This window comes from Natator depressus, chromosome 3, assembly GCF_965152275.1.
Source record: "Natator depressus isolate rNatDep1 chromosome 3, rNatDep2.hap1, whole genome shotgun sequence".
Taxonomy (NCBI): Eukaryota; Metazoa; Chordata; order Testudines; family Cheloniidae; genus Natator; species Natator depressus.
The window spans coordinates 104,658,333-104,673,744 of NC_134236.1; the positions used below are offsets into that span (position 1 = coordinate 104,658,333).

The 15,412-nt window shown below is 40.5% G+C and overlaps 1 protein-coding gene across 9 annotated transcripts in view; it reads right to left on the reverse strand.

Annotated features, from left to right (window-relative positions):
• Positions 1-15,412, reverse strand: part of MAP7 (microtubule associated protein 7) — a 189,307-nt gene that overhangs the window by 122,452 nt on the left and 51,443 nt on the right. The window contains exon 1 of one of the 9 annotated variants that reach the window (XM_074948496.1): positions 8,501-8,634. The exons of the other annotated variants lie outside the window; for them this stretch is intronic. Within the exon in view, the coding sequence (XP_074804597.1) occupies positions 8,501-8,540 (40 nt within the window). The 5' untranslated portion in view covers positions 8,541-8,634. Of the gene's footprint in view, positions 1-8,500; positions 8,635-15,412 lie in introns of those variants that run through there. 9 annotated transcript variants of the gene reach the window in all.

Sequence of the window (15,412 nt, forward strand, 5' to 3'; positions counted from 1 at the left end):
TTACCAGTGTTTTGTGCCCCTGTACCAATATCCTATTTCACACAACTTTCTAAACCAGAAGAATAAGTGAAGGTTAAAACAAGGAAAACAGGCTTTGGACCAGACCCTTAAACATTAAAGAACAGTTTTAGTATGTATCTACTAATTGCCAAAATGAATAGAATTCTTCCTGGCAAAAAGGCAGATTGAAAAACTATTTGAGGCCAAAGGACAGATGGATATGAAAAAGGCTACTTAAGTGTTTTTCCAAAAAAAATTTCCCTAAACTTTGAATAATACATGATTTAAAATACCTTTTCTTTTTTATGTAAATAAAATGCTGGTGAAATAGATAACAGCTTTAATGTATAATGCAATGTTAATATTTGTCTGTAAAAGCACGTTATAGATTAAAAGAATTAGGTATTTATTTTTATTAAACACTTAAACTGATTAAAGAATATTGCACATCATAATTTGTTAACGAACACATTCTGAATATAATAAAGTGAAAAATCCCAAATGCTTTCTCTCTCTCTCAGCTGTTTCTATTGCAGTCATATCCCTCTCTACAGAAAACAACTGCGAGAGGTTCTAAATCTACTCTGGTTAAAAAGGCAGCCCATCAGCTAGCTGATTTTTTTAAAAACAATGCTGCACTTTGTAATGGAACATGACTCAGAAACTTACTGTCTCCTAGCAGCTGATCCAGGTTGGCGACTTCCATCCCACTGTCCCCACTAAACAAAATGTTAGAAAATGTTTGTGTTTATATTCCTCTTCTCCTTTTCTCTCTCTCACCCTTCTCTCTAAGCCAGGCAAGCTACCCCAAATAACAAGTGAAGACTGATTAATAACCCTAAGTATTGTCTCCTACACAGCTTGAAGGTCAGTCAGGGTAAAAGCAAAGGGTGACAAGACATACAGCTCTACACCCCACTGTTTTCAAATCGTCACCTTGTTCACTGAACCAAGCTCAAACCAAGAAAAAGCTCTTTTCAAAATATGCAGTCAGGCTCAAATTGAGAGGGGAGCGGGGAGCCTGGTTGAGAAACAGTTGCTAAACCATCAACTCAGCACCAGGAGCAGCGAAAGAAACCTCATGTGGGGGCCCCCCAACACCAAGCTTGATGGTGTAATAAAAAAAGTAAATATTTTAGTGCAGGTTTTTAAGGAGTTCTCTATATTCACATAAGAGTTGGAAAATATGTGATCTACTTTATCTTTGTGCTTGTTAAAAGCTTCCGCAACAATTCACTGGTTTTATAGTTTGACTGGTCAAGGAGACGATGACTGACCACATCTTTTTGTTAGCTACTGAAATGGATGCTCTGAGCACATTGCAGGGTCTAAGGCCAGCTATATAATAAAGTGCAGCAGAAATCCCATTCATAAAACCGATCTGCCTCCAAAGTAGTTTCCTACGAGATTACATTTCAAATATGAGATTTCTAAGTTTTATGCAGCAAAATGATATTAAAACTGCATTGAAGCTTTCATTTGTTTTTTAAATATTAAACTGTGGATGATCCTAAATCAGTAACCAAATATGGATGGGATTTTCAGAAGCACTCATCAAATGCCTAACTCTGGTCCCCCCCAGAAGCCAATTGTTCTCACTGAAATCAGTGGATACTATGTTAAGGCAACTCTGAGCACTTTTGAAAATCTTAACCTATGCCCTGGTCAACACTACAAACGTATGTCGGTAGAAGTATGTCACTCAGGGTTGTCATACCAACTGAATTCCCAGTTTACACAGTGCTATGTCAATGGGAGGGCTACACCTCTTGGGGATGTGGAGTACCCAGGCCAACTGGAGAAGCTCTCCTGTCGGCGTAGGTAGCATCTTCACTAAGTGCTATGGCAGCCAGCCAGCCATGCTGCTACAGCGTGGTAAATGTAGACAAGCCCTGTGTGTGCAGCCTTAAAAACGTACAGTTCCCCTCCTTGGAACTGAATTCTTCTGTACCACTCTGGGACAACTGGGATTAATCCCAGGAGATTCTGGCTGTGTACTAAATGACCAAGTTTGGAAACCACACTTAAATATATGCTTTAAAATCTATTGTGGTCCAGTGGGCTTCCATTCTGGCTATCATGGATTTAGTCAAACCATTAGAGTGTAAGGCCTGCAGGGCAAGAACTGCATTTGTGTTTTGTACAGTGCTGTAAAGATTGTCTGTGATTAATTAAAAACAGTTATGTTAATATCTCCTTCCAATCTGTCCTCAAGACCCACTATTCAGTGATGCTTTTAGATGGCAGGGTAAGACAACTTTTTATTAATTATTAGATAGATGATGAGAGACAGCAGACAGACACGGACAGAACTATAGATATAAGCGCAACTACAATTGACTGTATCCCTCCACTTTCCCACCAATAAATAGCCTGTATCTGAGACAGTGCCAAGATTTGCCTTCCATTAGACAATAAAGTAGTTTACTGACTGATTTATTAGTTTATTTGCAGTCCCACCGGCATGAAGCCCTGTTTGTTACATACTTTTATGGGTGTTACACATTCAGAATTTCCTTTTTCCTCTTACACTTGGTTTGCTCAGTGCAATGATCATCTGGAGCTGAACATCAGGAATTGTAATCTGGGCTCTGATTTAAGTGCTATAAATATGGGCATGCTGCCAGGAAGGGACACACTCTCCTTGGTGAAGTAGGCAAAGTAGTGCAGGGGAAAACAAAACCAAAAAACAGATTCCATGTCACATCACCATAATTTTTAAGGTTAAATCTAGCATGTGTTGACATGCTTAAAGAGCCATAAAGAACAATCTGCCACTAAAGGTCCATGGAAACCAAGTTTCTGAAGTAGTAGCAGCATCTTCAAAATGAGCTCCTCTTTGAATCTGTTCCCCTAATATGTCCAATGATATCATAATTGGATCTGACTATGAAGCAGGAATATTTCCAGAATAACAAACAATTTAATTTATATAGTGACTCTCTAAGAAGGAGATGAACCAAATGCAAGATGTTAGTGATCAACTATTTATTTGTTTTGCTATCTATATTTTCTAATTATTATTTGTAGGCATCGGAGCAAGAAACTTTAAGAACATTGAAACAGGCTTTATAGTAAGAGCCCTAGAAGATACGGACGGTGAGAGCTACCAACTCTTCAAGGACTTCTGGGATTCGTAATGAAGAGTCTAGTTTAGTATTCTTAAAGTTTCTTCCTCTGCTTCCTATATATAATCAACTCATCAATAACAATTGCACTTTTCCCCCATCTTGTCATGGAGACAGTATATGCTTATTATGTATTATTGTCATCATAGAAAAGACTGGAATCTATTTTGTAAGAGACCGTAACAACAAATATGTATGAAGAGATTTTTTTCCCCCCCTAGGTCTGCTAGCAGGAAAATAGCAGACCAAAATACCAAGATGTTACCTGAGTGCTGAGAAATGAAGACATCAGCCTGTTGTCAGCTGTAGGTGATAAAGGACTGACACAGCAATGAGAAAAAATGGTGATGAACAGAAGTGGATATCTGCAAGTGCTCCAGTCTTCTGACAGAGACCCAGCATTAGAGAAAAGCGCAGTCTGAATACACATGGGCAGTATCCAGTGAAACTATACCGGAACTGCAGAGTTGTCTTGTGACTGTTGAATTATAAATAATTTTTCTTCAAAAACTAGATAATCTATAATCATAGAACAGATTGTAGCCTTTTATAACTGCTACATTTTAATAAATCTCAGTACAGGAAAGATGCCTGTCTAAAGAGAGAGGGTTACTCTTGCATTTAGTCATCTTGGACCAAATTCATCTGCAGTTAACTCCACTGCATTTCACCGGGATGAAACATACCTGCTGAGTGATAAAAAGCTGTACACAGATTGCAGGGTTTTATGACTTGTCCGCAATCTCCCAGCCATAATTTGCTTTTGTTTCTTAAACATATGCTGCTTTACTCTGGTTTTACCTTTTATCTTAAAACAAAACCCAAAAAACTCACAAATGCAGGAAACAAGCCCATTTAATTAATTTGTTCTTTCTCTACTAAATGCCCAAAATATTAAATTATTTCCAGTTATCTGAGATCATCAATGCATTGTCACCATCTCTAGAGACACCAAATTAGCATATAAAAGGAGCTAGTTGACTTCAATTTTTTTTTGAAGTCAAAGTAGAGTCCAACACCACCCACAAAAATATTTACCTGCCTCTCTCTCTGTATAGATTTTTTTTTAAAATCACAGTTCAAATTCTGCCCTCACGTATGTACTTGCTTAAGTGTTTGCAGGATTGGAGATTAAAGAATTTGCCTCCATATCTTTCTCTCCTCACTTCATTTGCTAAAATGTGTGAGAACTTGCTACTGACTTTCATGCTGAAATTCTCTGAAAGCAGTTTACAGGTTATACATGAAGTATAGTTAGTTCATTGACTGTGCAGAGAAATGGAACATCCACCTCAATGCAGTAGCTGTCCATACAAGCATTACACATTACAACCTATTTTATTGGAAGAAAGAATAATTGCGGCCAAGAGCCCACATTTATCTTGTATTTTTTTAACTTCCACCATAGTCAGTGATGAATCTCCATGACATTGCACTGTGGTGTCAACACTTGGAAAAGACCCAAATTGTAGTGTGGCATTTTAACCCATGACGATCATCTGGTTCAAGAAACTTATATAGATTCTGATGCTTTAAAAAAGGTTTGGACAAGTTAAAAATAGTTGTGGATGGTTTCAAATGCTTTTTCAGCTACTTCTGATTAAAAATATTACCTAACCTTGAAAGCCAAAGCCATATACTCCCTTAATCCTTTGTGTTCACGGGCATCCTCTGAGGTCTTTAAAAAGCTGAAATTCTAACCTTCTGAAAGTAGATCACATGCCTGAGTAGTAGCTATTTGCTAAATACTTCCACCAAACTCTAAAAAAATCTAGTCACTCACTGGTCACTGGATGAGCCTCATCCACTTCCAGGCTTTGATTTTAACGGAAGAACACTAACAGTTTCTAATAGAATACAACTTAAAATGTCATGCATGCAACTCTGCAGTTACTGCTCATCTAATACTGAACTGTCTGGTTATATTGGAAGGAGGACAGGAAACACTGGATGTGGTTTAATTAGGCCACAACTTTATTAACAACTGTCTGTTGTGAAGGCCAAAATTATAACTGAATTAAAAGAAGAATTAGATTAGTTCATGGAGGATAGGTCCACCAATGGCTAGTAACCAAGATGGTCAGGGATGCAACCCCATGCTCCTGGTGTCCCTTAACCTCTGACTGCCAGAAGCTGGGACTGGATGACAGGGGCTGGATCACCTGAAATTGCCCTGTTCTGTTCATTTCCTCTGAAGTGTCTCACACTGGCTGCTGTCAAAGACAGGATACTGGGCTAGATGGACCACTGATCTGACCCAGCATGGTCGTTCTTATGGAGTTCACTACATACAAGTGTGCACATTTCCTTTTGCTTCTGCAGAACTATTGTAAATCTTTTACTGCCTAAAAAAAATGCAGCAATTTCAGTTCACTTCAGATATATTTTTCCAGTACTTTTTCATTCTCTTATAATATACAGATTAAAAAAGTTCCACCATCCTGTTCCTGAAAGTACCCTGGACAGTGACAAAGTTACATTGACTGTTCTATTCAGCTTCTTAGACCAAACCCTTTCCATGGTCTCTGAATGAAAAGAAGCAAGACGGATATATGTTGGGGGAAAGGAAGTGTTATCACCCCCATTTTTCAGATGGGGAACGGAAACACAGAGAGAGTCAATGATTTGTCCCTGGTCTCATGATTGTCTACATGGGCTTTTCTCATTCTCATAAAATCTGGTCTACTTCCATGTACCTCTTGAACACTACTCCGTTTGTCTATTGAATACACTTCACTTCATAACCTCTTAGTTTTGAATGGTCACGATGCAAATACTAAAGGCAGCAGACTCTTCTGTTTTATAGAAACCCCTCTCTGACCATATTTAAAAATGTAACCCATACCTTACATACCCATGCTCCAGGCCTTTATTAAAAATGTATACACAGATACCTCACAACTTGGCTAGGGAAAACACATATTTGGTCAATATTTACAGGCTGCCTTGCAGCATACAAAAATAGAGATCATTCCAAATCTGTTTTTTCTTGCGTCATTTGACACAGCCTTCATTTTCACAGCCTCTGTTTGCCTCCCAGTAGAGAATTTTGATCACCATACATAAATTGTCAATCATACTGGCTTCCGGGTTTCTGTCATTCCCTAAGAGTAAGTGATACATGATTTCTTTTGCACTCAGATCTCTCTTGCTGCTACTGACTATAACAAAACCCTTCAGATTGTTATATACTCATTACAGCCCATCACAACCAATCAAAACACCAAAATCCTCTCGTGCTTACATATTTCCTTTTGTACAAACTGGCTCCCAAAACACACTGACCTTCCACATAATCTGGATTAATTTTATTGCCATGTGTTTCAATTAGAAGTTAAAAAAATTTCATTGGCAAATTGTCACAGCTTAAATACCCACCCAGTTTTCTCTGATCACCTATCTGTTTTCCTGCAACTCCATGAAGCCCTGGTACCCAAAAGGCACTGTCTCTGATTTCATGTCCTTTCATGATACTGTGTTAAAGTATACTTCCATTTCTACTTTGGAATTTTGCAGCTAACATAATACAGCATTATCTGTGACATCAATATTGCAAGGGAATTCATCTGAAGACGCATTAGTGGTGGTACAGTGGATGCATGCAATAGCTTTTCACATTTGAAAATCTGGATTAAATCAAAAATGAAAATGAGGTTGCTGGTCTTGGCCTACTTCCTAGGGGATGTTTGTTCACTTAATGATTCCCTCCCTCCCTCGCCCCGCACACACAAAATCTGGTATGATTTGCAGTCTATGAACACGACTAGATTAGCAGGCTTCTGTAGCTGTGGGGAAAGAAACAAACTACCAAGAGCACGGCCTCTAACTGGTGCTATCCATCCCTTAATTTTCAATAGCATTACGTTTCCTTTCTAATGATCCTCATTTAAAAAAAATAACTCCAAGGAATAAATCAGAATCATCAATCTGGAGCATCAAAGTTCAGTTTTTACTTTAGCAAAACCATCTATCTTTAAAACACTTTCAGAGCAACCCCAGCATGGCAGGCAAGCTTTACTATTACTACATCAGTATCCAAAATGCTTTCTTGCCAATAGCAACCATAAAGTTACATGCAACAGCCAATTAGTATCAATTCAGTATTTTACACCAGTTAGGTTACGTTACTGCTAAGCACACTAAACACAAATTATGGTGGAAAAATATTCTGAAAATGCACTATTATTTATAAAAAGACATTATTAATCATGTTTATCATGGTAGTGCGTAATGACCAACCAAGAGTGGGGGCCTCATGGTGCTTGGCACTGCACAAAGAGCTTACAATCTAAATAGACAAGGCAGACACTAGGTATGGGAGGGAAAGAACACACAAGCAGAGTGAACAATGTGATGCAAGCAAATGTTATGCTAGTTCCACAATATTGGGAGTGGGGGTGGGAGGAAGAGGGTTAGTTAGGAAGGGATAAGCTAAATGGAAAGAAAAGTGAAGCTTCTATACTAATACACACATAGGCCTCAATATATTTTTTAAAGTGAAATAACTGAGAAGAATTACCAGTAAACCCCACTAATTAGCCAGGAATAAGCCTCCACAATGATGTTTTATACATTCTTTCATCAGTATTACTGTTAGAGGGCAACAGAGGAGAAGAAAACATTTTGATGTAGATGATGTCACAGTTCTACATCCTAACCCCAGATCTATCAGATATGTTAGCAAGCCCAAGCCCAGTCTGTATTGTAATAAAATATTTTACAATAGCCTAGCAGGTCCCCTCATGCTCTGCTTTTCTTTGCATCTACCAGTCTTTCCAAATTTGCTTTAATTTAGATCTGATCTTTTCAAAGTAAATTACTGTGTTGTTCTGAACAAGAAGATACCCTAGGAACATATTGTAGGTATGGCCACTTAACTGCAAAAAGTAGACTAGGCCAATAAAAAGGTTTTAGGATAAAAGTACAACTTCAGTATTAAATAAGTTATTTTAAAAGTTATGCACATTAAACATTATATAATATGATAAACTACTAAAGTTGTTTAATATACCATTCAATTTTTTTAAATGAAGTTTTCCATTCAAATTACAAGACAAAACATCACTCCTTGCTGTCTCATATCAATGACAGCACAAAACCTGTGATTTGGTTATGTATTTTAGAAAAATCAAATCAACAGATGACCACTGTAATTTGAAATCATTCTCCTACAAACTGGTGCATTACATTAGACTCCAAACTAATGCATTACATTAATCTCAGTAAACTTGATTAGGAAACAAGTATGCAAGGGAAAGAGGCTAGCTGTCCATTTTCTTAATGTGGATAACACTATTTCCATTTCCAAACTTTAAAATTAGAAAAACATTTAAAGGAAATATCTCAAGGAACATGAAAAATGAGGTGCTTACCTATTTTCTCCATTACAACAAGTATTGTATTCATGTGCATTTCAGACGGTCTATCATAAATTCATAGCATAATCCATATTATAATACCTGCACGACTTCAACATTCCTCAGTTTTCACCTTGTACTAAAAAAAAATATAAACCAGATTGGCAATTAAGCAACCCCAAAAGGAATGAAGAGGCTTTGTCAAATGTAAAGTTGAATGTGCAACTTCAGAAATGGCAAAAATATGTCCGAATACAATACAGTTTTGAGGTCAAATCTGACTCGCTACTACAATTTCAGGCCCAACTTCCGATCAAAATGGAGTTTGTCACATCCACAGCATAGGAGATTATTAATGAGGATAGGGAGGGGGAGAGGTCTGCTGAGTACTTCCCTGAGCACTACGTCAATAGGTTGAGCTGCTTAAAGAAGCTAAGCCCAAAGCAACTGGTTACTGGTACTGGCAGCTGTCTACCACACTGCCCTACTTCCCATTTCAAAACACACCCTTTATAATAGATGCTTTGGTCTAATTGCTCAAACTTGTCTCAAAACAACAAAAAGAAAAGGAGCACAGCAGCGCCTCCAATTTTGCCTGAACAAATTCCTCACTAAAACGAAAGAAGAGGCGTTTTACTTTTAACTACATAATGAAAAGATTAATTTGTTGAAATACCGAAAATGTTAAGAGTTTTAAAGCAAAGAGCATTACTTAATTTAGCACGGCACCTTAGTTTCAACGGTGGACCTCGACACTTGCTTTTTAAAGAGGAACACAACATTTTCTTGGATATCTGATATGTTACTATGGACTGTAACTATGGACTATGGACCGTAAAATTTTGGGTGGGTATTTCTTCAGTTCTTTGATTGGTTGATCAGTATGGAACAGTGTGTTCTTCAGCGAGTGCAGTGCTATCACTGAAGTCACTGCTGTGTACAATATTATGCATACAAATGTGCTAGTAATTTAGAGTAACAGCTAATATTAACTTTAAAAAAAAGACTACATACAAAAAATATGGATTTTAAGTAAATCAAAAAAACCCATCCTAGAAAGTTATCCACTGTATTTTGTCTAAGTAATAATTTTTTTTTTTTTTAAAAAGGGGAAGTTTCACGAAACTCAAGAAAAAATGACCATACAATTCTTTTAAAGTTTCCATTATCATTTATAAGGGATCCGAAACTTACAAATGTAATTCTGTTAAATTGAGATGATTGTACCATAACATTTAGGTCTCAACTTTCCAATAGCAGAGCTTTATAAGTGTTGCACTTTATAAATGTCCTCTTGAGCTGCAACAACTATTTTATTTATAACCATTCCAAGTGGCATGAGGACACTTCCTGCAATACATTACAACCACTGACTAGTCCAGGGGTCAGCAACTTTTCAGAAGTGGTGTGCTGAGTCTTCATTTATTCACTTTAATTTAAGGTTTCACCTGCCAGTAATACATTTTAACTTTTTTTAGAAGGTCTCTCTCTATAAGTCTATATATTCTATAACTAAACGATTGTTGTATGTAAAGTAAACAAGGTTTTCAAAATGTTTAAGAAGCTTCATTTAAAATTAAATTAAAATGCTGATCTTACGCTGCCGGCCTGGGGTTCCGTTCACCTAGGCCGGCAGCAGGCTGAGCGGGGCCTGCGGCTGGGACCCCGTCTGGCAAGGGGCTGACGGCCAGAACCCCAGACCGGCAGTGGGCTGAGCGGGGCCGGTGGCCAGGACCCCAGACCAGCAGTGGGCTGAGCGGCTCAGCCCATTGCCAGTCTGGGGTTCCGTCCTCCGGCTCCTGTCAGCCGGGATCCCAGCTGCCGGACCCGCTCAGCCCACTGCCAGTCTGGGATCCTGGCCCTGCCCACAGAGTGGGTACCTACTTTCTCCCTGGTTCTGGCCCATTCTCTTCCTCTCTCTCTGCACTGAGCTGAGGATGGGAGTGCACTGAGCACAGGGCTGGGGGTGAAGGAGCAGGCTGGGGGTTGGGGCGTAGGGTCTGGCCAGGAGCTAGAATGAGGAAGGGGGCTCAGGGTTGGGGCAGGAGGTTTGGGTGTGCAGTGCTTACCAGGTTGCATCCCTCGCACCAAATGGGAGCTGGTGGGAATGTGTGTGTGTGGGTGTGTGCAGGAGTTCCCGTTTGGTGCTCAGGGTGGGGATGGGAAATGCAGGGGGTGCAGGAGTCAGGGCATGTGGTGTGGGGGGGCTGGGTATGTATGGGGGTGCAGGGGTCAGGGCAGGAGGCTAGGGTGTGTGAGGGGTGCAGGGCATAGGGGGACTGGCTATATGTGGGGGGTGCTGGAGTCAGGGCTGGGGTTGTGGGGGGGTGCTGGAGTCAGGGCAGAGGGCTAGGTGTGTGTGTGGGGGGTGTAGGGGTAAGGGCAGAGGGCTGGGGGTGTAAGCTAGGGTCCTGGGGGTGCAAGCTAGGGTCCTGGGGGTGCTTCCAGCCCCCTGCCCAGAGCGGCTCACGGCACGGGGCTGGAGGGGATATGCCCCGATTCCACCCCCCTTCCCCAAGGCCCCATCCCAACCACTTCTCTGCCTCCTCCCCGGAGCAGAGAGCACTCTGTGGCTCCGCTTCTCCCCCTCCATCGCAAGGGCCATCAGCCAATGGGCGGTAGGGAGGGAGAGGAGGAGGGGCAGGAACGACGGCGGAAGAGGATGGGGACGGAGGAGCTTGCCTGCCCTGCAGCAGAGGCCGGCAGAACCAAGCTTCTTCACCCTGCCCCTGTAGGGGAGCGGGGAGAGGGGGGGCCAGTGGCAGAGAAGAGCAGGCCGGGGTGGGCAGGATTTTTAATGGCTCGCTGCTGCCTGCTGGGGTCCTGGCCTGGGTTCAGCAGCAGGCTGAGCGGGGCCAGCGGCTGGGACCCGGCAGGGAGCAGTGTGCCATTAAAAATCGGCACGCGTGCTATAAGTTGCCAACCCCTGGACTAGTACTTTACTCTGAAAGTAGCCCCATTGAGCTCAATAGAACTAATTGTAGAGCAACGTACGAACTCAGTTTGTGTAACGGTAGCAGAACGAAGAGCTTGGTGATCAGTATAATGCAGAATTTTTATTTTAAATGGCAATGAAAAGCATCATTTCAGCATTCAAGCCAGCTTGCTATACAAGTGTCAGTCCAGTCTGTGTCTCATGATACAGAAAAACTAGTGGTTGCACATTTTTACTCATTAATATTGCAATATAAGATCATCAAGAGTCTGAAACAGGAATTTATTCTCTCACTGACATGTAGGGAAAATAAACTTGCTAACTCACCGTCTAATGCACCGCCTATTTAGCATGCACTGAGAGTAAAAAGGAAACATGAAATAAAATTAATCAGCTTGTATTTATATTTAAGAAGTCATGTCAAATACGTTTTTAAAGTATCTGTATATATATGTTTTGTTAATATTTTACCAAATATATTATATTAAATAATTCCAATCACCCCACATGAATAGCATCTGCACAGTAAGCATATGCAGCCTCCCACTGCTCTAAGACCACTAGACAGAAGGTATGTTGCCAAAAATAGCCACACAGCTATGCTGTAGTTGCAGCAGATTGTCCTACATAGATTTAGGCCATGCAGATGAGCAACCTGGCTCCGAGAAAGGGCTGGATATTTACCTTCATCATAGAATAGAATTGAAAAGATTTTTGCCAGGAGGGTGTTCTTTCCACAAGGCATTTACTACCGTTTATGAATAAGAATGATTTAACTGAGGTTGAAAGGTATGGGAGGCTGACTTAATTGAACTGAAAGCTCTGTGTGTGGAAGGGGCAGCCAATAAGGGGAGGACTATATTAAAATACTTAATGAAAAACAGAGTGGCAGTGTAGTCCTATAAGAGACTTTTATGCAAAGGTTTTAGATAAAGACAAGCTAGAAGCCAGCGTCCAAAGACGCTCATTGTTACAGTACTGTGACAAGTGACGTGAATTCACATATTAACCACTTGATGAAGTAGGAGGCACCTGACAGTTGTAAAGTTTTAATTATCTGACAAGTTAGATATTCAAGGGCCTTCTGTCTTAATTTTCTGGTCATCCCTTGAGGTTCAAGAACCTTGTGAAAGGGAACTATGACGAATTCATTTTTCTCAATAATATTTGTGTGTGACTGGAGCTAAAGAACATTATTTTCTTACAATAGTGAGCCACTGCTATCTCAATGGATATTATCCTCCAAGTCACCACTGGTTTAACAACTGGAAGATGTACCAGACTGGGCAAAGCGATCCCAGCCTGTGTCAGCTTGTTGACGCAAAATGGATTTCCCTGGATTTGCAGAGGATTGGCTTGGACTGACAGTGTGTCTTCACCCTTTCCAATTGGAACAGCAGAAAGAAAAAAGAAAAAAAACTTCAGTTCCAGGTAAAATTTGTTTTATAGGGCTGGCAGGTGAGAGTCATATGCAGTATTGTCGTAGCCATGTTGGTCCCAGGATATTAGAGAGAGACAAGGTGCGTGAGGTAATATCTTTTATTGGACCAACTTCTGTTAGAGAGAGAGAGACAAGCTTTCGAGCTTACACAGAGCTCATCTTCAGGTCTGGGAAATGTATTCAATGTACAGTGATGTGAGTAATGGAATACAGAACACAGAATTGGTGGTGGAGAATCAATCACCTTCTTTCTTTATTGCATGAGAGTTCTCCCTTCTCCCGTTTTCTTTCTCTGATGAAGGCATGGGTGGAAATAGACCCTCTGCACCTTTCTTTATTACATAGGGCAATCTTCGTTTTCCACACACACCTGAAGTATGCTGGCCACCTTTAAAATGTCAGCATTTTCCCAGACAATGGTTTCTGCAATATCTCATTTTCATTCTATATTTATAATAGAACATAACTGTTGGTTGGTGATCATGGCTTGGTTGGATCACTGTAGCCCAAGGTTTCAGCTGACCTTTGTTGCTCTCTCCACATGAGCAGTCAGCATCACAGCAAATTATATACGAGTCTGCCAGGGAAAGGGAACTCATTCAAGTGGCACAATAAAATTGGCACTTTTGTTTTTATTTATTTTTGTCTAGGGATTACACATTGCAAAGGAAGAAGCTGATTCTGCAGCCAACTGTCTTCAGTGAGATACAGGTGCGGAGGTGGAAGAAACGGAAATGGGAAGCTAAACAGGGAGCGTGCCAAAGACAACTTGCCATAAATTGTCTCAGCAATGGAAGAGGAGGAGCAACTCATACATTCCATGCTGACATCTAATGGTGCAAACACTGCCTGCAATCCTCTCATGCAGCAGTTCTCAAACTGTGGGCTGGGACCCCAAAGTGGGTCGCAATCCCATTTTAATGGGGTTGCCAGGGCTGGCTTAGACTTCTGGAGCCGTGGCCAAAGCTGAAGCCCGAGCCCCACCGCCGGGGGCCAAAGCCAAAGCCCGAAGGCTTCAGCCTTGGGTGGTGGAGCTCAGGTTACAGGCTCCCTGCCTGGGGCTCAAACTCTTGGGCTTTGGCTTTGCTCCCTCCCCTCCACCTGGGGTGGTGGGGCTTGGGCTTTGGCCCCCCCCCAGCCTGGGGCATCAGGGCTCAGGCAACCTCGGGTTTCGATCCCCCGTCCCGGGGTCATGTAATAATTGTTGATGTCAAACGGAGGTAGTGGTGCAATGAAGTTTGAGAACCCCTGCTCTAATGGCAGAAGCAGGACTTCTTGTGCGAAGGTCATACAGAAAGTGCTATCCTCTGGGCTGCCCGTGCATGATAGCTCTGACTTGCCTTTTATAATTAAGGATTACAACCCTGTGATGAAGAATTCATGGATATGCACCTTACATTTAAGATATGAAAATGGAATTTTTGTTTTTAGCAGAACAACAAAGTTTTAGTAAAAATTATTACTGCATGTCTTTCCAAGACACATTTAAAACACTCCATGCAATTAAGATATTTTTCATAAACAAGTACTGTAAGTATAGGAAAGCCCATACGCCAGATATGGAGTTTTGATCATATTACAGTTCACCATTATAAATTAAGAAGCACTAAAAATAACATTCTTTTGGCGCTGTCTTTGGGAACTTGGGTTGCTATCCTGTAAACAAGCATGTGAGTAACTTTATACACATGCATAAGTATTTACAGACTGGGGCATTATTCTTTTCCCTTTCTGTGTCTATAAATGGAAACATACCATTTAAACTAATCTGGAGTCTGTATTGCATATACAAAGTTAGCATAAATCATGTACATATGTTCATGAGGTAAAAGATTAATACTTTTTTAAAAAATGCCATCTAGTAACAAACCAGAAGAGAAGTGATCAGACCTGCCAGACTAAAACCTGTCCCAACAAGCTAAAAGTTACTTCCACCCTAGATTTGAGTGTCCTTGGAAATCCATTTCAGGCATGTAAATGGAAAACAGTAGACCTTCTGAGTATATAACCACAGAAAGAATGAAAATATTTAACTTTCCTCTGTTACAGTAAATACTTTTTTTTTCCAGAATTTTTTTCAGAAACACAAACTTTAATGGCATAATTGCTATAGTTTAGAGCTGGGCTAACACATGATTTCTCAGTTTGCTGGCAGTTGTGAATTTTTTTAAAAAATTCCATTTCGACCCGAATTGAAAATTCTGAAAAATTTTGGCAAATTGAAAGAGTCAGCAAATATATATTTTGTTTTGGGTCAAACAAAACACTTTGTTCAATCTGAAATGAAATGTTTTGATTTCTTCCTGATCATCTTTTAAAATAAAAAGCCAAAGAAAATAAGTGCTAGATTCACAAAATGATCAGAGGAGAAGGTGATGTTGGTGCCACCTCCTGTGTAATCCCTAGCCCCAAAGTGAGGGCACTTACCTGGGATGTGGAAGGCCCAGGTTCAATTCCCTCTTCTACCTAATGTGGAGTAGGTATTGGAACTTGGGTCTCCAACACTGTAGAAGCATGCCCAAACCACTGGCCTCCGGTTATTGCAAGGCAG